Source organism: Diadema setosum, chromosome 7 (genome assembly GCF_964275005.1).
Source record: "Diadema setosum chromosome 7, eeDiaSeto1, whole genome shotgun sequence".
NCBI lineage: Eukaryota > Metazoa > Echinodermata > Echinoidea > Diadematoida > Diadematidae > Diadema > Diadema setosum.
The window spans coordinates 21,339,522-21,363,339 of NC_092691.1; the positions used below are offsets into that span (position 1 = coordinate 21,339,522).

A 23,818-nucleotide genomic window follows, 5' to 3' on the forward strand; every position below is an offset into this window, starting at 1 on the left:
AAAGATCAAATGATCCATTTCAGAATGGTTCAATAATTTCATCTTTCACCGAGTGAAATATTTGGTCCATTGCACTAATGCAAAACATTTACAGTATTATTTGTTTTATAAAACACCTAAAATAGATCCTTGTCATTTTATGTTTTATGAATTTAGAAACAAGAGAGAATGTGCAGGATCTGAGATCGAGAGAGCTATAGTGCTCCCTGAGCGCTTGACGCTAGCGCGCTGTCGCATACATACTGCAAACGCAAGCGTTTTGCAATGTGCAGTGTGCCAGCGGGCTCTCAGCGTGCGTGCAATGGAGTAAATTGTATGGATCCAAGATTGCACAGTAAATGGAGCCACAATTGCACGAATGATGACGTAATGGTAACATGGGACAAATGATCAATATCAAGCAACCAATCAAATGACAAGGACCTATCTAGGTGTTATATGAATAAGAATATTGGTGTGTGGGATAGCTGATAGAATGGAAACATGATCATGCATGTAGGTTCCTTGAACTCAAAGGAATCTGATGAATCATTTTTCACATAACCACACACAAACAATGAAAGTGATGATGATGATAATAATATTAATAATAATAATAATAATAATAATAATAATAATAATAATAATAATAATAATAATAATCACCATCATAATAATGATAATAATAATAATAATAATAATAATAATAATAATAATAATAATAATGATAATCATAATAAACAATAGCAATAATGATAAAAATGGCTAAATGTAAGGGTTACATCTTGTGGCTCACATTTGTTCAGAGGCACATACGTAACTTTATGTAGTCTGTCATACGTAACTTAATGTAGTCAGTCATACATAAATAGAAGAGCTGGAGGTTAATGTAAAAAAAAAAAAAAACATAACCGGTTTTGTTCATCTCAATACATTCACTTAAATGCTTCCTCACTTGTTTGCAGCACTCAAAATTTTGGAATCGTCCTCAAACAAATTGATTTTCATTCTGATTTGCAGCATACAATAAAAATACTTTCATGGATGAGCAAGATAACCATGTGCACATACCCCTGTATAGAATGAAGAAGCTTATTCACATAGTATTTTACAAATCAAACAGAATAAATTACATGTATATGATTAAATCAGACATGATCAACTATAATGCTTTATACGAAGAGTTATGACATTGCAGTTTAATAGTTCAACATATTTGAGTTGAATTATACATGAGTGCTGAATATCGACATGAACTGGTATACCTGTAACATCTACTGTAAGCTACAGTGAATAATCAACATGTACATGTATACAGTCTCAATCTATACTGCATTACGCATAAATCTATATTGCATTAGTCATTTTTAGTGGCATATTTTATGTAGTGTAAGTAAAATTGTCACCCTAATGCTTCTGCAAAGTACCAGCAGAACTCTGTCACTGTAGCTTCCAGTCTACATACATTATTTAAAGCAGAACAACAAAAACTCATTTTGATACTTTTTATGCACATCTAACAAGATTTCAGCTACTAGACTGGGACAACACGTACCTATCGAAATTTCTGTAATAAATCATCACATGTCCAGAACGAATGGAGACAGTTTTGAGAATACTGTACGGTTGTTAGTAAGACACTGAGAAATTTGACCTTGGGGCAATTCCTAGGCTGGCGGAGATTGTCAAGAATATTTCAGATTGCAGGATATCATTTCAAGTCATTTTGGTTTGCATTAAGGCAAAATCAGAAATTACTATGTACATTTCATCAATAAAAGTCATCAGGAATGGATATATCATCAGTCTATTAGACACCACCCTTACCCTATGGTGGCATACATGGATGCACAAATTGACGCATCAAGAAACAAAGTACAATGTTGTCCTATCAAAAACACTGCAGATACATCAATGTGGAAACTTTCTTTATTCCAGTTCAAGGAGCAATAAGAAAAATAAAAATACTTTATACAACTGTGAGACAATAGCCTTGGAACATACAACCAAATAACTTAATCACACATGCATTTACTCCACCATCAACATATCATTTAGTAACATTTAGTGAGATTTGTAGCAATTTTCAGCTGCAATTACATTTTATACATGATCTAAACTTCACATCCTTTCCATGACCCCTTATCATAAACCCTACCCTACGTTCTAACCCAATTCTTGACGACATTCTTTATGACATAATAGAGATAGATGCACACATGAAATGAATATACTTTGTGCATGCTTTTCAGCAAACAAGTACAACTACATATATATCGACCCTGTATAGGTTTGCCATACAATGGCTTGAGACATCATAACAGTGTATAAGATGCCATGGTTCCACTACGTAAATGCAGCCCAATATACAATAATGTACATTTATGCGTTTCATCCATAAAATAATTTCCTTCAGAGTAGTAGGTGAGAAGCTATTATTCACATACAGCTTTTTTTGCTTTTTAAATCTAAATACCTTGGATGGCACATAATGCCACATGTGACATCGGGCACACTGTCAGTTTCACAGCCAGGACAGGACCTTACAGCTTGTGTAACTGTGCACACAAGTTCTACATGGTTTAGGATGAGTTTGTGGGCAACTTAATTTTTTCACAGCCAGCTGAATCCGGAAGCCGGGAAGTGAACACATAGCAGAAGCTATTCATGTGTGAGGAAAGCACACTGGAGCCTTGTCATCATGCAGCTTTGCATACGCACACATGCACACACTCAAACACGCATACACTCAAACACTCACACACATTAACTCACACAGGGGTGCATGAGTCACAACAAACCTCTCCTGCACACTGCGTTCCTGCTCTTCAGTCAACTTTCTTTTCTTCCGCGGACTTCTCGACTGGGGCAGAGTCGCTTGCATCCACCTCTTGATGAGCACTGATCTGCCAATCCTCCAAGTCGCTGGTGGAGACTGCCTTGTCACTCTTGCCTGCCTTCTCAAACAGCTTGAAGTTGGCCGCAGCTTCTGCCATGCTTGACGGCCAGACTTTGCCCGGCTGCGGCCTCTTGAGTTTCGGGGCAGCACCAGCACCTGTCCCTCCATCATCCTTCTTGGTGCCTTCCTCCCTATCTTTGCCAGTGGAAGATTCCTTAGCTTTGCCCTCTTTGGCACAGTGTAGTGCGGCAAGTTCCGTTTTCTGTAGATATGAGGGTGGAATACTAAATTAACAAGAAGAAAACCTAAAGCCCAAGGAATTAAAACTTTTCTTACAGAAATTATCAAGGAATTTTATGCCCTCATAATGCTGAGGAAATTATCCCCCCCCCCAAAAAAAAAAACCACCCAACAACAACAAAAAACAAAGCAGAGCATGGTTCATTCGAATCAGCTTTGTAATAAATTGTATTACTCATATTCATGAAGCATGTACTTATTTATCTGACTGCAGCTACTTTCAGGTATATACAGTAGTGTACAAAACATGTTTTCAACACTTAGAACTAACATAAAAATCAAGTTAATTTGAATGCCTTAATCTGCATATACAGTTCAAGTACAAAATATCACACTTAAAACTATATCTGAGCTATCTGTAGTATAGCCTTTTGCCAAGGCTCTCTCACTGTACGTTGTATGGTGGTGAGCGAATGGGGGAAAACAAAGTGAACCTAGCTGAGTGCCACAGCGCGGGGGCCTTTTGAGATTTGATTTATATCCTCATGTTAGCCCTTTGAATTACAGATTTTTGCTCCCCCATTTCAGGAGCAAAAAATTCCCGATCTGCGTGTATGTCTGCCTGTGCCAATTTGCGTATGGTGAATGCATGTCACTGACCGCCACAAGTGGTCAGTGATGCTTGCGAACGGGCTGGAATGCCAAGACAGAGCATGTCGGCAGTGCGTCATTCCATGGGCCGACTGGAACCTGTTCATATGATTATTCAGTAGGGTTCACGTGGTCATGAATAATAATGTGTGAAGCAGACCTCAAAAGGCCCTTGCACTGTCGCTCTCGGCTGGGCTCGCTTTGCTCACCCATTTTAGCCATCATACAGCCAAAGGGCCTTGTCAAAAGGCAATCTTCGGTAAGGCTTGCAACATCAAAACAAATTGGATGGATAAAAGTTGGAGGAAAGGGGGATAAGGATATGGGAACTGACCTTCAGTGCCTCTCTCCTGTTATACTCCAGTTTGGCCATCTCTATGGAGACCCAATATGGAATGTCCGGAATGCCCATCGAGATAGCCATCTTGACTGCCAGAATAACATGCTAAGTAAACAAATGATACGAGAGAGAGAGTAAAATGGAGCACAGAAATATGTGTTGACAAGCACATAGACAGGTACATATATAGTGTAAGAAGATATATAGCTTGCACCTTTACTTTATTAGATTTGTTTACACTGGATAGTGAGGGTGGGAGGAGCACACTGTACAGACAAAAAACAGATAGACATACAAAAGCAAAAGATGACGTGTACATTCATACTCTCCTGAAGTGATGGACAACCGCTGAAATTATCATGACACATATTAAAGTAGAACCCAAATTATCCAACCATGTACAGGGACCAAATACCAAATATCAAGCCATATCAAATAAGTGATATGGCTGAATAAGCCAGATATGTTCAAGCACAACTCTTTCTAGCATTTGGGAGGGGCTTTGAGAGCAAATCAGTATTCAATCATGTTAAGTGTACATAAACAAGGAAAAGTAGAAATTACGCGGTGCGTAAAATATGTCCCCGCCGGAAGTAGCATTTAGTAGCAAAATGTACAATATCGGTAAAAAATCAAGGTCAAAGGTCAAAGAAGTCAAAGGTCAATAATTCTGTGTAGAAGTTTTGAAGCCCTCACCTAGTGCCATCACAAAAAGCAAACGGAATCGAAATCGGGTTTTGATAGAAATGGCGAAGGAATAGCATTTTGTAGCCAATTTACAATGTAGGTAAAAAATCAAGGTCAAAGGTCAAAGAAGTCAAAGGCCAAAATTTTGTGTAGAAGTTTTGAAGCCCTCACCTAGTGCCATCACATAAAGAAAACGGAATCGAAATCGGGTTAGAAATGGCAAAGGAGGAGCATTTTGTAGCCAATGTACAATATAGGTCAAAAATCAAGGTCAAAGGTCAAAGAAGTCCAGGGTCAAAATTCTGTGTAGAAGTTTTGAAGCCCTCACCTACAGACTGTAGTGCCATCACATAAAGCAAACGGAAATGAAATTGGGTTAGAAATGGCAAAGGAGTAGCATTTTGTAGCAAAATGTACAAGGCAGGTCAAAAATCAAGGTCAAAGGTCAAAGAAGTCAAAGGTCAAAATTCTGTGTAGAAGTTTTGAAGCCCTCACCTAGTAACATCACATAAAGCACACGGAATCGAAATCGGGTTAGAAATGGCGAAGGAGTAGCATTTTGTAGCAAAATGTACAATATAGGTAAAAAATCAAGGTCAAAGGTCAAAGAAGTCAAAGGTCAAAATTCTGTGTAGAAGTTTTGAAGCCCTCACCTAGTGCCATCACATAAAGCAAACGGAATCGAAATCGGGTTAGAAATGGCGAAGGAGTAGCATTTTGTAGCTAATGTACAATATAGGTCAAAAATCAAGGTCAAAGGTCAAAGAAGTCAAAGGTCAAAATTCTGTGTAGAAGTTTTGAAGCCCTCACCTAGTGCCATCACATAAAGCAAACGGAATCGAAATCGGGTTAGAAATGGCGAAGGAGTAGCATTTTGAAGCAAAATGTACAATATAGGTCAAAGGTCAAGGTCAAAGGTCACAACTGATATTCTGTGTAGAAGTTTCAAAGCTCCCATGTAGTGCTATCATATAAAGCAAACAGAATCAAAATTGGCTCATAAATGACAGAGAAGTAGCAAATTGAACATTTTGATCACACACGGACGCACAGACAGACAGACGGACGGACGGACAGACAGACGGACGGACACACGGACACACACACGTACGGAGCCCGTTTCATAGTCCCCTGCTCGAACTCGTTCGGCAGGGACAATTATTCATTTGTATATAAATTCTTTTGGAAATGAAGATATGCCTGGCTTGTGATAATGGTGAATGATATGAAAGAAAACATTTGTTATATTAAAACATGAGTCATAATCAGAACTTGTGACATGTTCAAATAAGTCAGTCACACAAACACGACAGATTAACCCGTTGAGGACGAGTCCAGAGTATACTCGGGCAGGTGTCTATGGGAAATGCGTGTTGAAGCAAAATCAGTCCATCCTCAACAGGTTAAGAGATATCACAAAGGATCAGTCATCAACACATCCTAAACATAGCCATCATCCTATCTATCTGGATGGTATGTTTTACTCTGGGATTTTACACAGCAAGACAGATATCTCTGTAGGTATCAAGTTGAGAACTTTGGTATCTCCTTACCTCCAACACAACCACAAACATGAGGACACCAAAGGGCGTCAGGCTGGGGAATGCCCTGCCCACCTGACCAAAGGTTCCGAGCAAGGCACAGTTGACAATCACTCCCACAATGCCCATCACCTCCAGAGCTTGCTGCGTTCAAGACAAACAAAGAAATAATATAAATACAAGAAATAAGCACTAAATGTTATCTTTACTCTCCACTTTTCAAGAGATGTCTTGGACCATGTGTATCTACATGACCAAACGATACTGAAGTACTAAAAAGTATAAGCCCTTCACGAAGACTTGAGAATGCATTATGTCGCAGACCTGTAAATAAAAAACAAATTTGGGAAAGTCATAGTAACAACACCGCTGTACTTTCTAAATTCTCTATTCAAACCAATGAAAGATACTACAATCAGATAAAATCCATAATATTTAAGTGATTGAGCAAACCAATTCTGCAGTATATGTCTATACATCCATATTCAATATCTCAATGGTCTAACAAACACACTGGTACATGACCCCTGTTTCATGCACATGCAATTAAGCATTTATGCATAACATCCCGGGTGCCGGGTAATGTACACCAACAATTCAATGTGTTCATTTATCAGAAACCTGAAGTACATGTAAGTCGGCACTCACAGGGGTCAAGCATAACCACTAGCTCATTGCTAATAGTGCTCAGAAAGCTCACTCCTATATGCACTGTGCTAACTTCCAGTAAAGTAGTTACCTACAAAATACAAGATCCATTAACATAGTACCTAACTTAAACTTATAGGCCCTCAGGGTGACATTATTGTCGAAGTTAGCAGGTACAAAGTAACAAAGTTATGACAGCTCAGTGTGAACCTAACTACAGTGGTCATTACTAAAACTAGCACTCATACACCAATCCACATAATGAATCAACAATTAAGAACTGTCCATTGCATTTTTTGTTCACATGATTAACCTATTGAAATTGTCAAATTTCAAAGCTCACTTCTTTTATGTGCCATGTGAATGGATCTTTTATTGTTCTGCAAATAACAATTACAATAAATTACAATGTTGTCTTCAGATGTAACAACAGTTCATATTGTAGGGCTCAGGTTCTTTCAGCTCTGTAACGACTCAACAGAAACAGACAGGGCAGCACACATGTTGCTTTGATGAAGTCTCCTGGCCAACTCACTTGTAGCCAGTTTAATGGTCAGATTATTTGGCATAGGTTTACATGCAAATTCAAATTGTAACATAAATATTCATACACCAAATCATCATAACAAAACATGCAAATGAGGAAACAATTATTGAAACTAAATATTCATAGTATGTAAATGGATGTATAAGCTTGGGTGAGTTGAGCATGTTTCCAGCATTACAGAGACCAATCAGTGAGGAGTGAAAAGGCGGGAAAATGTTGTGCTGTGTAGAGTGTACATGATAGGCAGGGTGCATGGATGCGTGCGTGGATGTGAATATGTATGTGATGTGGGCTGATGCATTGGTGTATTGTGGGGTGGTACATGTAATAACAGAATGGAGGATACACTGTTATGAAAGGTTCAAAATAAATCCTTACAATATGATTGTTTTTCATTGCACATACTTGCCAAGATCCAATGTTCTCCACTCGCTGTCCAAAGGGTCGGTGCATGCTGGAGCAGAGCTTGAAGGCGTCGCTCCTGATTTCGATGATGTTGTTGATGAGGGCGCACATCCCCGCCATGGGAAACGCTGAGGAGAACAGGATGACGTAACCAAACTGGATCAACATCTCGAGGTAGTCATCAAACGTATCCTGGCAATGCAACAACAATGGCATGTTGACATTCTGCTGCAGAATGTTAAGTATTTTACTTCACATTTCTGGAAAATGTTTGCTCGTGAAACCCAGATGACAAACTGCAATACTTCAGGGGGGCGTTTCATGAAAGGTCTTGTCGGATAAAATATCCGACAAGTCAATTATATCCGACAAGTTCAGAGAAATCAGCCAATCAGACTAAAGAATTTCTCAAAACTTGTCGGATATAATTGACTTGTCAGATATTTTATCCGACAAGTCCTTTCATGAAACGCCCCCCAGGAATGTCTGATGTACACACACTAAAACGGCAGCTTCGTTTCTCCTAGCTTTGCTTGGTATTGCCTAGCAAAGGAATAACATCTGCCTTTCGGTCTACAATGCCTCATATTGCAGCAGAGTAGAGTATATGTATCCTGTATACTGCAGCTGCACTATGGAAACATACATTATTATCATGATTATCATATACATTGTCATCATCATCATCATCATCATCATCATCATCATCATTATTATTATTATTATCATTCTTATCATCATGCCTAAAGGTCAACGCACAAGAGCAGACCAGTGGGTGTAGCATGGCAGTTTGTAGAGAGTTAGAAAGAAAATCTTTTCATATATAGAGTGAAGCAGGAAAACAAAGATTCCTTCCTTCATATCGTGGACATTGCTGTGAACTCAACAAGAATGATGACAACTTTTAGTACATTCTTCTTTCTATCTGTTCTCAAATCTAAAGGACTCATTCTTACCTCGTAAGACTTCATTACTGACTCCAGCTCTGCCTGTGTAATGGTGAACTTCTCCTCGTCTGAAGAAGTAGAGGACTTTCTCTCTTCTGGTGATGTTGTCTCTGTGTGCACAAATGAATATTGGTGTGTCATGGTTCACAGGATGGTGTTTGCGTGGAGATCAAAAGGCTGGAGGTTCAATCCCCCCCCCCCCCCACACACACACACTAATAATCTACTTACTATAAAAGATACTATTACAGATGATGATGATGATAATATGATAATGAAAATAATTATAAGTATACTTATAATGTTTAAAATAACAGGTATAACAATAGTGAAAAGAAAAATAAAAAAAAAAAAGAAAAGAAAAAGAGGAGTAAAAGAAGAATGGATATTAAAATTCCAATGACTGAAAGTGTGAAAGTGTAATTTAATGAAATGAAGAAGAGCATCCAAACAAACTCTTACTTTATGAATTATTCTCCATTTGATAATAACCATCCCATGAGCATTAAAACAACATTCTGGAGTCATTGTCATTGTAATCACTGTCAAAGTTCACAACAAATAACAATTGAAGAATATTATTTACATGAAGACATATGAGACTATGGGCAATCAACACTTGACTGCAAAATGACGTTTGTTTGACTTGCTGATACTCTATAAGTCGCACTTCCTGCAGAAAGCCTGCAAGTTACTGAAAACGTGGGACATCTCACATTGTATAAAGTTAACAAATTTTGCCCAGCAACAGACCACCACGAAAATGACAATACTCACATATGCGCACTTGATAATGTTATAACTGTAGTAACACTCGGACACTAAATTTAATGGAAAAATAACTTCATCCACAAATCTATTTAACAAAAACAGCAAACCTCACTGAAACTCATCCAGCTCATCAAATCAATCATGCCAAAGTTGCAGCTTTCGCTGTCCTCTGTCGTACCTCGTTCTTGGTCTGGAGAATCCAGTTTGTCATCTCCTGCAGTGCTTGAAGTTTCGCTCAACGTTCGCTCCACCTTGCTGGCTGTCTGGTAGGTCATCTGGTATACTTTCAGCGTCTCTGTGATATACGGCAGAACCGACTCCTTCAGGTTGCCAGTCAGCTGTCTCAGGATGAATACTGTGGCTAATGTCTGGTGAATTAAAAAAAATAATAATAATAAGATGGCTGTCCAGTGGTCAGGAGGTCACTGTTTTTTTTTTTGTTTTTTTTTTTTAAATCATGGCTACTACACAACAGTGTGACTGTATGTAGGGGACTCAGTGGAAGAATTGTACCTGTCCACATACAGTGTGTTGTATTTGATGTATATGTCTCTGTCTTATCAACTGTAATGTTTGTTTGTGCAGGGCCCCCAGTAAGAACAGTACTTGCCTACTGATGGGGCTACCCTGTTGAAAAAAGACTGAATAAATAAATAAAAACAGTGATCAATTTGGTGTTTATCTATGTTGATATAGGGCACTTTGTCAAACAGTTCCAACAAAATGAGAATGATACAAAGAATTAAGAGAGAGAGAGAGAGAGAGAGAGAGAGGAAAGAACATATGAATGGGGGAAACTGAATGGAAACCAAGATCTTGGTTGTCTTATAAAATCACATTGATGAGATTGATTATACTTAACCGTTACCGATAAAAATGCTTATCAATCATGAGATTTGAGAAGGAAATGGCAAAGTTATATCATTAATGCACTTACCAATTCATTCCAAGAAATAACTATATCAAAATGTACAAACTATACTATCCTTTTGATCATGTGGTAACAATCCACTTCTTGACAAATGAGTTAATGAAGGTTGAATGGCCTTGACAGGTAAAGTAACACATTAGAAATAGAATATTAATCTGTCCAAGCTAACCCTGACTGCATGAAATACAGTGTGCTTAAATGTCTTTATGTTTTTTCAAGTGTTTAAGTCAGGTAGAGAATCCACTTTCCCTAAATTTTACTGAGAAATGACATATGACTATATTTCTTGATCTCAATGTACATCCACTCTTTCTGATCTAGCTATTGGATACTATCATTGTGTGAATGTGTGATTAACGCAAAGCCATTGCACCGACACTTTGGGAGGACAATAAAGGCAGGTTCTTAATGACTCATAAAACTTTCATAACACTACTTGTATCAAACATATCATCTTACTACATTTTACCTTTCTTAATCTTGTTATGTCTTGCAACACAAAGGCAATGTAAAACAGATGGAGGAAATGGTTGATGAATTGCACCTGTAAGGAAGGGAGGTTGATAGAGAAAGAAAAGAGGTGCACATTTCAGTGTTTTCATACTCTACCTAAAATTTTCTAAATTTAAAAAAGAAAAGTATTGTGTATGACTATATCAATATGTGCAATGTCATCATTTTTCTTTGTCTATTTGTCAAGTGTACCATTAAGATGAACATTAAACAATTTGTAGGAAATCTCTGACACTATTTGTTACATAATTATGATCATGCTTGAATCGATCCTGTAACACAACACTATTGCATCTAAATAGCAACATCAACCCATTACAGAAAATTTCTGCTGTGAAATGTAGCAAATAATATATTCCTGACCTATCCCAAAGAGAAGAGAAAAAGTTAGGATTTATTTCATGTCTGATATTGCTTTTGGTAAGTTGTTTGTGGAGAGGGGGAGTAAAATTTAAAATGCCTCTAATACGTTCCTAGTTTTCATTATGCTTTGAAAAGTCCTGTGTGTGGTTATAAACTGACTGTCACTAGTTTTACAATGATTTTTTTTTATGCTTTTCAAAGTCTTGTGGTTCCACACTCACTGTTACTAACTCCTGGATGAGTTGAAAATGCCATGAAGTTCCTAGTTTTCATCATGCTTTCGAAATTCCTGTGGTCCTAAACTCACTGTTACTACCTTCAGGGTGATTTAAATTTTCTGCATTCAGTGCAAAGTCTTGTGATTAAACACTCACTGTTACTAGCTTCAGGATGAGTTGGTTTTCATGCATGCTCTGAAGTCTGTAGTTCTCCATCCTGTTCAGCCAGCGAGCCACTCTCTTGAAGAAAACATCACTGATGCTGATAGATCCTGTCAGAATGATCTTGGGAATGTATCCCACCCACCTGAAAACGAACACACTCAAATCATCACTATTGTTTCAAATCATGATGCTATGTTTAATAATGACATTGGCTTCGCAGACATGCGATCTTCTAATAGCATTACTGTATTGACTAAAAGAACCTGACACTTAGAATTCTATTTTTGATAACGGACAAAATTTAATTTCCAGTTTTCATTGGCTGACCCCAGATCACCAGTTACAGAGGAACAAAGTCTTCAACAAAGCCTTCTTGCATAAACAGAATACTTTAATTTCATCATTTTTTAAAATACAGGGTACAGCACTATAAAAAGAATCAAAATTAAACAAAATAGTATATTACTATTTGGTACCCTAGGGTACCCAAAACCACATCAGATGGGTCTGAATGTAGATTCTTTAATGGGGTAGAAAACCAACTTGTAGTCAAATCATTAGATTCGATATTGAGCCCACAATGCTGACTGACTTAGGAAAAACAAAAACCTAGCCTGTGATAAGCAAATAAAACATAAAAAGAAAATTCTATCTAGTTTCAAGATGGCAAAGAATCTTATGTAGAAGTGCCTTTAAAACCACACTGGATGGGCCTGAATGTACAATAGTTTCTTTTAACAGGGTAGAAAACCAATTTGTAGTCAAATCATTAGATTTGATATTGAGCCCACAAGGCTGACTAACTTAGGAAAAACAAAAACCTAGACAGTGATAAGCAAATAAAACATAGAAAGAAAATTCTATCTAGTTTCAAGATGGCAAAGAATCTTATGTAGAAGTGCCTTTAACACCACACTGGATGGGCCTGAATGTAGTTTCTTTTAACAGGGTAGAAAACCAACTTGTAGTCAAATCATTAGATTTGATATTGAGCCCACAAGGCTGACTAACTTAGGAAAAACAAAAACCTAGCCAGTGATAAGCAAATAAAACATAGAAAGAAAATTCTATCTAGTTTCAAGATGGCAAAGAATCTTATGTAGAAGTGCCATTAATAACAAATGGTGAGTTTGATGAGAGAGGACTATTTGAATTCAGTCAAACATTTGGTGGAGGGGTGTGAGGAAGGACAAAGAAATCAGTTACATACGAGGGGCAGCTTCCTTGATCGATGTGGAGGTTGACCCACTCCTGGAACTCCAGGATGAGGTACATGGAGACGAACGTGATGGAGCAGCAGAGGATGATGACAGGAAGTGTGACAAAGTAGCGGAAGATGTTCCTCTTCCAGCTCGGATAGTAAGGCTGCAGCTTGCCGGACACTGCACTGACCACCAAGTCACCCTGGTGTGGAGAGATGTGATTTTACATGAGGAGCAATGACAGAGGGGCTTATTTTAACCCATTGAGGACGAGTCCCGAGTATACTCGGGCAAGCGTCTATGGGAAATGCATGTTGTAGCAAAATCAAACCGTCATCAACGGGTTAAAGTAGAAAATTCACTCTGTGTTGTGTTCAAGTTGATTTGAAAAACTAGCATAAACGAAACACAAGAAGAACAGTGATATTTTACCAAAATCAGACATAAAACAGGAGAGCCAGGACATCTAAAAGTATTACACGTTTTCATGGAACAGCAACATACTGTACACGACACTATGTTCATTCATGAATCTGGACTTCCTAACAATTTTGCGGGTGGTTAACTTTGCGAGCATGGAATACATTAATGGACAGAGAAATGTATGTGTACATGCCACAATGAAGGCTGGATCAGAGTTGATATTTTTGAGTGTTGCTGAACTCACAAGAAGCACCCGACACACACACAAAAAAAGAATTGCGAAAATGAAACCCCACAAAATATATGACATATACAGTAGGTGACAATCTATATCAAACCGACATAAGGAGAGCAATGTCATTAACTCAGAGTCTCAAACTCACCTGCCCTCTAACCTCTACAAAATTTGATTTTTATTGAAATCACATTCAATGGTATATCTTATTGTTGTTGTTTTCCCAAAACAAAGGAGACATCTAGATTACGAAGCTAACACAAACCATTTTCACATCCCAGCAAAGTACTTTGCTGTGTAATCATCTAGGTATAGAATTAAAGATGGGCCTTCTCACTTACTACTGCACAACCCATCTAAAATTCACGCTGTTACTGCTTACTGGGATCCTTCACAGAACATTAAATTTCATTCTTCTGCACTCTTTAATGGAGACACCCATTCTCACATATGATCATGGGGGCTTCAAATTTACTCGACTGCAAGAACTTTCTAGGTGACAAAGCATTGTGAGTTTGATACATTCAAGCTTTTTCCCCATCTACTGTAATGACCTTTGACATCCAGATCCTCATGCACAGAAAAGCATCATGGTAGATGATGATTTGCTATTTTTACCAATGCACATTGATTACTCTAACTATTGGGTACACACACAATGTCACACACTGTTCCTTTGGCACTCACTTTGTACTGAGGCCTCGGCTCCTCGATGAGTTCGTGCTTGGAATCCATCGTCCCCCACTGGTAGGCCAGGGCCGCGCCTTTTCTCTTCCACACCTCCAGGTGCAGGGAGGCCCAGATGATGTTGAAGATGGAGAAGAAGACGACACTCCTGTCCTGACTCACCTGGTGAGATAAATGATGTAAGAAACATAAAGCAATCATCTTAATATTCTAAATCTTTAGGGGCAATACACATGTGTCTGTCTCTACACTTTGCATTAACTTCCATCTTACTCCGTTTATACTAAGCAAAAAGGGGGTTCTGAAGCCTCCTATAGCAGCCTAAATCAGCCTTTCAGCTCAGTATAAACAGACAGAATTCAGAAAAGGAGATCTGATCAGGTCAGGTTCTGAAACCACCAACAGGGGCTGGTTTCTGAGGCTGCTATAGCAGCCTTTGCTGCAATATAAATGCTAGGGGGTTCGAGAAGCTGCTTTTTAGCCAACCCGGAGGTAATTGCTGAAGGTCATCGCCTGCTTACATTTACAACCCAGCCGTCTCGACCAATCCCCGCTGAAAAAAGTCTTTCAACTTGCACACTTCCATGCAAACGCCCGCGCCATGTATCAGAGGGAAGGAGCCAGTTGGGCCTGCTAGTGCCTGCTTTTAGTGAGCAGTATAAACAGACGAGAGGCTGCTTTTTCAGAGTGGGCTTTCGAACCTCCTCGAGGAGGCTCTGAAACCCGCTAGCAGTATAAACGGTGCATTTAATTCTACTGCCATTTGGTTCATATCCCTCACCAGGTTGCCAAGAATATGACAGTCCCACACATAGGCCATTGTGATGGCATGCACTGAAATCTAAAGAACACAAGAAATTTAGCCATCTGGAAAGGTTTTAATGGATTTGAAAAAGGCTGTTTGTGAGTAATTTAAACTCATAATATGTCTATGTGTGTCTGTGTGTGTGTGTGTGTGGGGGGGGGGGGGTTGCATCCTCCATGGTGCCCCCCCCCCCCCACATACCAACACATGTAAACACATTTCCACGGTCAACGTGCATCTGTCATGAAACATGCAATACAACACAAAATGGCAAAACACCCACCACACACAAATTTATGATGGGGTATCAGTATTGCTCTTTCTAAAGCCTGAACCTCCTTACCTGATCTTCCTCATCCACATACAAGGTGACAAGAAGGCCAAAGATTGCTGGAAACACCAATGCTTGTGTGTAGTGACCCAGCCAGGCAAAGTACATGGCTATCTTTACACCAAAATAGTCACACACTGCATCTATTAAGTAAACAAATAAGCAAACACACACACAAAAAAAATAAGTCTATGAAGTACTACAAGATCACAAAGAGTGTAATTCAGTGCTCCATGGATGTTAAACATTCCTTTAGCCTTACAGTGATTACTCAAGATCAAAGATAAAAGAGGCTTAAAAAATGACTGATGATGAACCAAACTAGTACAAAAAAATTAATCATTGAGGATTGAGAGTTGTTTATTAGGTAGAGAATAGTTTACTATCAAATACAAACTGGGTCAATAGCACACATGTAATCACGAATGTCCGCCCTTCATCACAACTTAATGTGGTAATCTGCAAATCTATGTTGTTGATATGACTCCAAAGCACACTTCCACACATTGATCAATTCATACCTGCATTCTACAGACAAGCTGGGCTTAGAAGTGAGGGTAAGGCCTTTTTCCCCCCTTTTTTTTTTTTTTTTTTTTTTTTTTTTGCATGTCAGCTGAAGAAACCTGGAAGTGGCACCAGAAAGTTTCTTTGTTTTTGTTTTTGTGGCGCCAGCCATGTGTAGTTCAGTTTTTTTTTTTTTTGCTGCAATTAAATGTGTGGTACGACAACATCACATGTTGCTCTTCATTCTGATTTTTTCCATTCACATTATTCATGAAGTACCTTCAAGTCCAAGCTCAAAAACTGCAGTTTACAATTGGAAAAAAAATTCAAGATAATCAGGTAAGCATTGTGCCATGATTGGATAGTCAAAGATCCAGTAGCATGGGAATACCATTGAGTGGGAAGGCTGATCCGACTTGAACATAATATTTGAGGATTCCCGTTACTAATTATGTATAGCTTTATCACTACTCTCTATGTAAATACAAACACAGCTGAAGAATTTCGACTGCGTCGACCATTACTGATGAGCATACACTTCAATGCACATACTCGCCGACGGGCAAAGGGGGCAGCGAATTAAGATTTCCCCATGCTACTGGGTCTCCTCTAACTGAGGTTCGTAAGCAACTGCACAAGTGCCAGTCACCTGACATCAATGCATATACTGTATACGCCATATATTTTACGAGCCTAAATTTTCTGCGAATCGGGACTTTCCGACAATTTCGCGAGTGGTTAAACTTGCGATCGTGGAGTCCTGTACTGAACGGAGAAATGTATATGCATATGTCACATTCATATTGGCATTAGAGTGAATATTTTCACGTTTTTAATTTCACGAATAGCAGCTGATTCGCGAAACATTCGGCGTATACAGTAGTTCATGCACCTCTTGTCCAACGATCATCCGTAAAATCATACGACGGTGACAAGAGTAATGCATGGCGATGCTCGAACAGGGTTTATGATGCTTCCCAGGCCTGCAATGCTACGATTTCAAGAAAAATCTTTCACCACCATGGCATTTCACAATGTCCAAAAATATTGTACGTGGTTCAGTAGAATTGTGTGACACATGCACAACATATTCTCGATTTGATGGGATCTATGAGCCTCAGGAACAAATCAGGAAGACCACGAGACCTACACTTTACTATCAAAATGTTTGTGGGGTTTTCTCCCCACTCACCAAGTGGTTGAGGCTTTAAGAAGGCTTGGACCCAAGTCTTCTTGAGAATCTTGAGGTCCTCTTGCTTGTGGAGTGGGAAAACTTTGGAGACGACACCTTTGGCTTGCAGCTTAGGCACAATGGGCTCGTTGTCAACAAACTTCACCTTACCCAGTTTGTCGCCCTCTACAGCACGCAGATTTTCAAGCATGTGGTTGATGATAGCTTGTCGTTCCTACCAGATAGGAAGGATCAATTATATATTGTCAAGATATAAGTGAGGCATCTCTTGGTGAGACACAATGAAAGGCAATATCTCTTTCATGCTTTCCTTCTCTTAACAAGGTTCAGTATACAGATAATTGATCAAGTTAAAACATTCTGTGGGATTGCTGAGTTTGTGTGTTACCACTGTATGTATACAGGTTCCCACATTAGCAGTGGCTCAGTGGGCTGGGGCCACTAAAATATTAAGTCAGGAAACCAAACTTCTGAAAAATTCATCTTTTGGTGGCCTGATCTGGCAACTACAATTCAAAATGGATTTCAGATTTAAAGAGGACCTCTGCATGATTTTCAGACTTTTACATTTGACCTATAAATTAGTTATACTTAGTACAGAGTTTCAGAATTCATAGTGATTGGGATAGGAATAGGAATGTTTTCAAAATCTATAACAAATCACAATGAACAAGAATGATGACATGCAGCCTCACATCAAGAATGCATAAGTAGGGGCTCAAGGAAGCAGAACAAAAGAAGAAGGCATGCATAGATTATACGCAGGTGAACTTGTTAAGCAAGCGGTATTGTAATTACACTGCTACATTTCTGAAATATGTGAGGCTCCTATGTCATCAACACTGTTCAGTGTAATTTGTTTAAGATTTTCAGAGTATTGGTTTCTCTGCTCCAGGACCACAATAAATTTCACAAATCTATACATGGAGCTGTCGTGGTACTTCACGATGTGAAATTAAGAAAATCATCCGGAATGCCCCTATTAAGATTTTATTAACCCGAATATGCCATCAGAGAAAAAAAGGTAGTGTTGAGCCCTGGTACTGTATATGATATTGCTTTATATAATATCTGTATCAAATATGTGTATATTTGTATGGGGTAAAACCATGAGAGCAGAGTTCAAGTCAAATGTTTCTGAGCGCTAAAACGCTATCCCTAACTCCAGCATTCAGTTCCGTACCTGTGACGAGAGAAACTCTTCCTGGTCGTCGATGCCTTCAAACATGCTTGCCTCTAGGCACGTGAACTCCTTCAGACCTCCTCCATACTCTGTTTTCAGTGGCTTGCGGATGGATAGACTCTCAGCTCCTTTCAAGAGGCTGTGTGCACAGGTGAGGAGGGAGCAATGCTCACTTGCAATTACCTGCATTGTGAGGCTCTAATCACACTACAGCTTCTATAGGCTCCAGATAGAAATTACTGTATGACAGGGGTTATTGACATCAGGTCACTAGGAATAATCTTGAGTACTGATACTAATATGGTCTTATTTACTCAGGGTTGCCTCTTAAGTGTATAAAAATGTAAGAAAAAATATATATAAATAAAATTCTAGCCCATTGCAGAGAGAATCCCAACTTGTGACTTTTTTGTGAGTTTTGAGCAGGGGGGGTCACATAATATAGTGACCAAGAGATCACTCATCCTAGAGAGCCAGAAGACCACAGTACCTTTCGAATGACGCCGACAGGTACAACCCACAGGTGCCAGTGTGGGCGTGGTTCCTGACGGCCACTAGCAGCTCCGGTAGTCTCTCCTTGAGCCTGGCCAGGACCCACATGAGGACTGAGTCACCGGCCTTGGCCGGGAATATGACCACCACCTCGCAGTCCTGGGTGGGTACCGTGTGCAGCCACAGCCTGTTGGCACGCATGTACTTGTTGGTGCGGGCAAAGTTCTCCCCAAACAGCTTCGCTGGTGGTAGAGGTAGTGGGGTTCAGGAAAGATGGAAACGACAGAACATGAGTGAAGGCAACCTCAATTCTGATGTTTTGAAAGCAGAAAGTTCACCCAAACATATCTGTAGATCACCGAGTGAATGCAGCAATATTAAAAGTCACACATCTGTGACAGTCAGACAATCAGGCAATCCATTCAAAAATTATGAATTCTTAGTTTCAGTGCTGCCATCGCTAGATGAGGAGACTACTACAGTTTGTGACATCACTGCAGAACAATAATAAAAATAGGAGAAAATTCAACATATTTTCTATATTTCTAGCAAAATGAAAGTGTCATTTGACTCACAATGTACCTCCTTTCAGAAAGCATGGAGAACAATTTTACCCCTATTCATTCATATTATGAATGTAACAAGTTAAGGGAATGTGTACCTTTCATACAAAATGATTTTGTGGAATTCTCTTAATATTTTCTGTACATCATTGTCTTGCAGTGATGTCAAACACTGCTGTAGTCTTCTCATCCAGCGATGGTGGCAATAAAACTTTAAAAAAAAATCATAACTTTTAAACAGATTATCTGATTTTTCCTCAAATTCCACTGATGTGTAAACTAATATTGCTGCATTCACTCAATCCATTCATATATGATACTTGAAAGCATGTAAAACTGATTGCATGCATCACATAGGTAGTTGTCACATGAATAATGTTGTAAACATCTTAGTTAGAGTACTTGTAGGTAGTAGAGGTAAACATTATGACAACAGAACTGGAAAAGCACATATTTGGGATTGCAGGTATATGTCCCTGACATGCACTGTGAAAGTTACATTTTGAATGAAATTTTGACTTATTCTGCATCAAACCAATTGCATGCAGTATACAACTACACGGTTTTCTAGATCAGTAGGAATTATATACAAGGCTGCAAGCATGCTGACATTCAAATTTTATACTTATGATACCATGTACACATATGACATATTGCCCAACTGCAATGTGTTGGATAGGACAAAACTACTCAGTATACAAGATATGCTTTACACAATGAGTTATATTTGCATGCCAAGACTACTATGTTGCCACTACTGATAGAAAGACAAAAAGACAAAAGACTACTACAAGGGGAAGACAACAGCTGGGAACTACAAAAATATGTATGTTGTTGTAAAAAACTGCAATTATGTCAAATCCGGTTGTGTTTTGTTTTTTTCATTTCCAAGACAACATTTATCCTTGAAACAAAAAGACAATTATTGATGAGTTCTTCCTAGCTCTTGGCTGGGCATTCAATCAAATTTTTATGCAGGTACATGTAGAATCCACTTCCTGGAGTCAAAACCAAGTTGCACACTTACCATGTTGCACTGCATCCTTGGCCTGTGCCTTCAGCATGGTGCTAGTTTTCTCCATGGCTGGTGCACCGGCGGTTTCTGTGGTTCCCCCCTAGTAGGGTCTCCTCACCGGCAGCCAGGGGGTCTACTGGTTATTACTGGCAGGGTGGTGGTGGTAGGAGGGTACTATGGTAATGGCTGAAAGAGGGGTGCATTTTTATTATACGAGGTGCATGTATTTCATATTTAAGTATAGCATGCAGTGCATATAATGTGGAACAAGTGAGTTTAATTTCAGAAATAGTTCTTCTTTATTTGCAGTGTAGTCCCATGGACGGCTTGTCTGAAAACATGCATTCTTCTGACGGAAAGAGATTTTGGGGCTGCATATATACATGTATATACTGTATATCTTTTTATTGTTTCTACCAATCATGTCACAATCTGTCAACAGGCATCTGAAATTAAAGTGTAATCAAAATGTTCTCATGCAATCTGTAGTATTCCAACCATTCTTACCATCACTATTAGTCTGTTCTTTGATTTTATTCAAATGCATGGAAATACTGATGAATACATAAGACACAAATCACACTTAAGAGTTCTACAGCGGAGTATATGACTTCAAACATAGTTACTTTAATTGGACACGACTATGAAAACATCACTGTGTCCACAAACATACCAATCACAGTTTGTTGGCCCCTATCACCATACTGAAAATGCCATGGCAGGTCAGTCTCACAGCAGGGTAGTAATATTGTACATGATTATGGCATGAAGCCCCCAACCTCTCCCCCAGTTCTCTGCAAACACAAAACCCCCATCACACCACAGAAGCATCATGTCAGCTCAATGGCAACTTCGTGGGGGAAAGTATGATATTCGTGACCAGTGTCACTAAGAATCTCATTAGTGACAACAGCTGCTTCTGATGAAGCAATCAAAACACACTAATTGGCTAATGAAAGCAGTTGCCCTCAGCTGATGAACGTCATGCTCTGATGTCAACTACGGACAACAAATTACCTGGTGTCACCTGCATTTTATTGAGAGATCAAAGACACTACTCCTCTACCACACACGCTTGGTATATGATTGGATACCTCGCTTAACCGCTGCGAAAAAATGGCTTCTTTATAGGACACCCTTTTCTTCATGACTGCCTTGTTGTATATATGGTCCATTGCTCCAGGAATTGATAAACGGACTGCAGTGATTAAATGACAGCAACATCGTAGGCTCAATTCCAATGTAAAACCTAAAATACCATACCTCATATTAAAGAACACATGAGGTGGATGGTTACTGAGATTTTTGTTTTTTAAGTCACTTGTAGGGTATCGAAATGATTATTCCTCCAATAAACATTTCAACCAAGAATTCAATCCAGTGCCTTTTCATAAGGTTAAATCTGACATCAAATGGAAAACCCCTTCAATGATGGAATAATAAATAAATTCAAAATTTACCCGGAAAAACAAAACAAAACACACACACAAAAAAAAACTCTTGATCAGTCTCAGCTGGCATATCCAAATTAAATGAGAGAAAATAATTCAGGGAATTGCAATCAGCTTCATGGCTGGGGGAGGTATAACAATTCTGTTGTGACAGTGACTTCTGGCTCAAAGTCTCCAGTTACAGTATCTTTGACTATTGTACAAGTAAAAAGCTGGGTAACAGCTAATTAACAGGCAAGTAGATTTGTGGCAGAAAAAAAAGAAGAAGAGATATTTACAAAACATTACTTATATCCACTCAGTCAGCTTGCACCACAGGCAGTAATGTAAGCACGTCAAGATGTCTAAGTAGGTGTTACGTATAACAGAAGGACTGATTGTCTTTAATATCTGAAGTGCATCAACCACACACACACACACACATATTATACCAATATATCTTCAGTTCCCTTTTATAGTGGTAAGATGTATTTGTCTATTTGCTTTCTCTTGAATTAGGCCAAAAACAAAGACCTGCACCAGATGACTTCACAAGGAGACTGTAGCATGAAAATAAAGCTGGCTCAGTCATGATCGCCTCCATATTGTGGAAAAAAATCTGAACAACATTCTGTAGCCTAAGGCAGTGTACACTAACTTCCTGTTTACACAGTGTGAGCAAAGCAGCATAATATTTGCGCTTTTCTTTAGCAACACTGCATACAATCTCTTTGATACACTTGAGATGCGTACTATTAACTATCTACCTGCCCCATTTACAATTATCCATAGACTGGGATGCCTTGTCATGCACCAAATACCTTATCTTTAACCTTTAATATGCCATGTTTATGACTTACTTGACTCCTACAGGGAGTGCCACATTTACATTTCCTCGTACACAGCAGATTGCCACATATGTTAAACTTACAAGCCACATATAACAATTTTTGTCTTTTGATCTTGGTGGATTACACTGCACCCATGACTGATTCCAAAATTGGATTTCACGCGTGACTTATTTGCCAGGGCAGCCAGGCAAGATTTTATTTTATTTATTTATTTTTTTTTTTTTATTATTTATTTATTTTTTTTAGTTTGTAATTCACCTGCTAAGCCTTGAAATAATTCTGGTGCTGGAGGATTTAGCACTGGTTAGAAACATTAATGGGCAAATGTATAGTGTAAATAAAAAATAAAAAAAAACAACAATAACAACCTGCTACTTCTTCATTTCAAAACATTTTCCTCCCAAACCTTTCTACAAAGTGGAATGTAGTGATCATGTCTAGAGATACAAGTAGATTCAGTCTGTCTGTGGGAAATTGAAGAGCTCTGATGGAGCATGTAAGAATATATCACAAACTGTTGATGAAGAATTCATATTACATACTGCAATTGGCAACTTCAAGGGCACTGAATAGAAAAGGTTGTATATCTCTTTATCTCACCTAATACATTCAGGAATGCGGACTCCAGGTTGTGTGCCATCAAAACTGACCTGCGCTTTTCAGATAATCTGCATGAAAAACAGAAAGTAAAGCACCAAATTACTTAAGTTTTTTTTTTTTTTTTTTAATGAGAGAATTATAACTTGCTTTCTAAATGATAAAAATAGCTCATCTATAAATAGATAAACACATAAAACATTGTGAAATTTGTCACTGCAGCAAAAGCAAAACACACAACACACAGAATCACTCAAATTTGAAATAAAAAATTGAAATAAAAGTAGATTACCGGAAAGTCTACGTTATGCCAACTCAAAAGAGCAAAATGAATATTGCCAAAGTAGCAAAATTACTTTACCTTTAGTAGCCTTAATTTGTCATACACTGTACTTTTCAGCCTACTTAATTACTGCATTAGCTATGGAAAAGAAAATGTAACTGAGACATGAGCATGGTACCA

At 38.6% G+C, this 23,818-nt stretch overlaps 1 protein-coding gene across 1 annotated transcript; it reads right to left on the reverse strand.

The window, feature by feature from the left end:
* Window positions 1–2,807: 2,807 nt before the first annotated feature.
* On the reverse strand, window positions 2,808–23,425 carry LOC140231110 (anoctamin-8-like). Its single transcript, XM_072311261.1, has 16 exons — window positions 23,359–23,425; window positions 20,490–20,663; window positions 18,898–19,141; window positions 18,408–18,546; window positions 17,225–17,438; window positions 15,541–15,671; window positions 14,393–14,554; window positions 13,056–13,249; window positions 11,837–11,987; window positions 11,056–11,130; window positions 9,801–10,023; window positions 8,894–8,994; window positions 7,938–8,129; window positions 6,350–6,481; window positions 4,104–4,214; window positions 2,808–3,140 (listed from the first exon to the last, which is right to left on the reverse strand). Exons 2-16 carry the CDS (start codon window positions 20,542–20,544, stop codon window positions 2,808–2,810), a joined length of 2,457 nt encoding a protein of 818 aa, XP_072167362.1. The 5' UTR covers window positions 20,545–20,663; window positions 23,359–23,425.
* Between the last annotated feature and the right edge of the window lie 393 nt (window positions 23,426–23,818).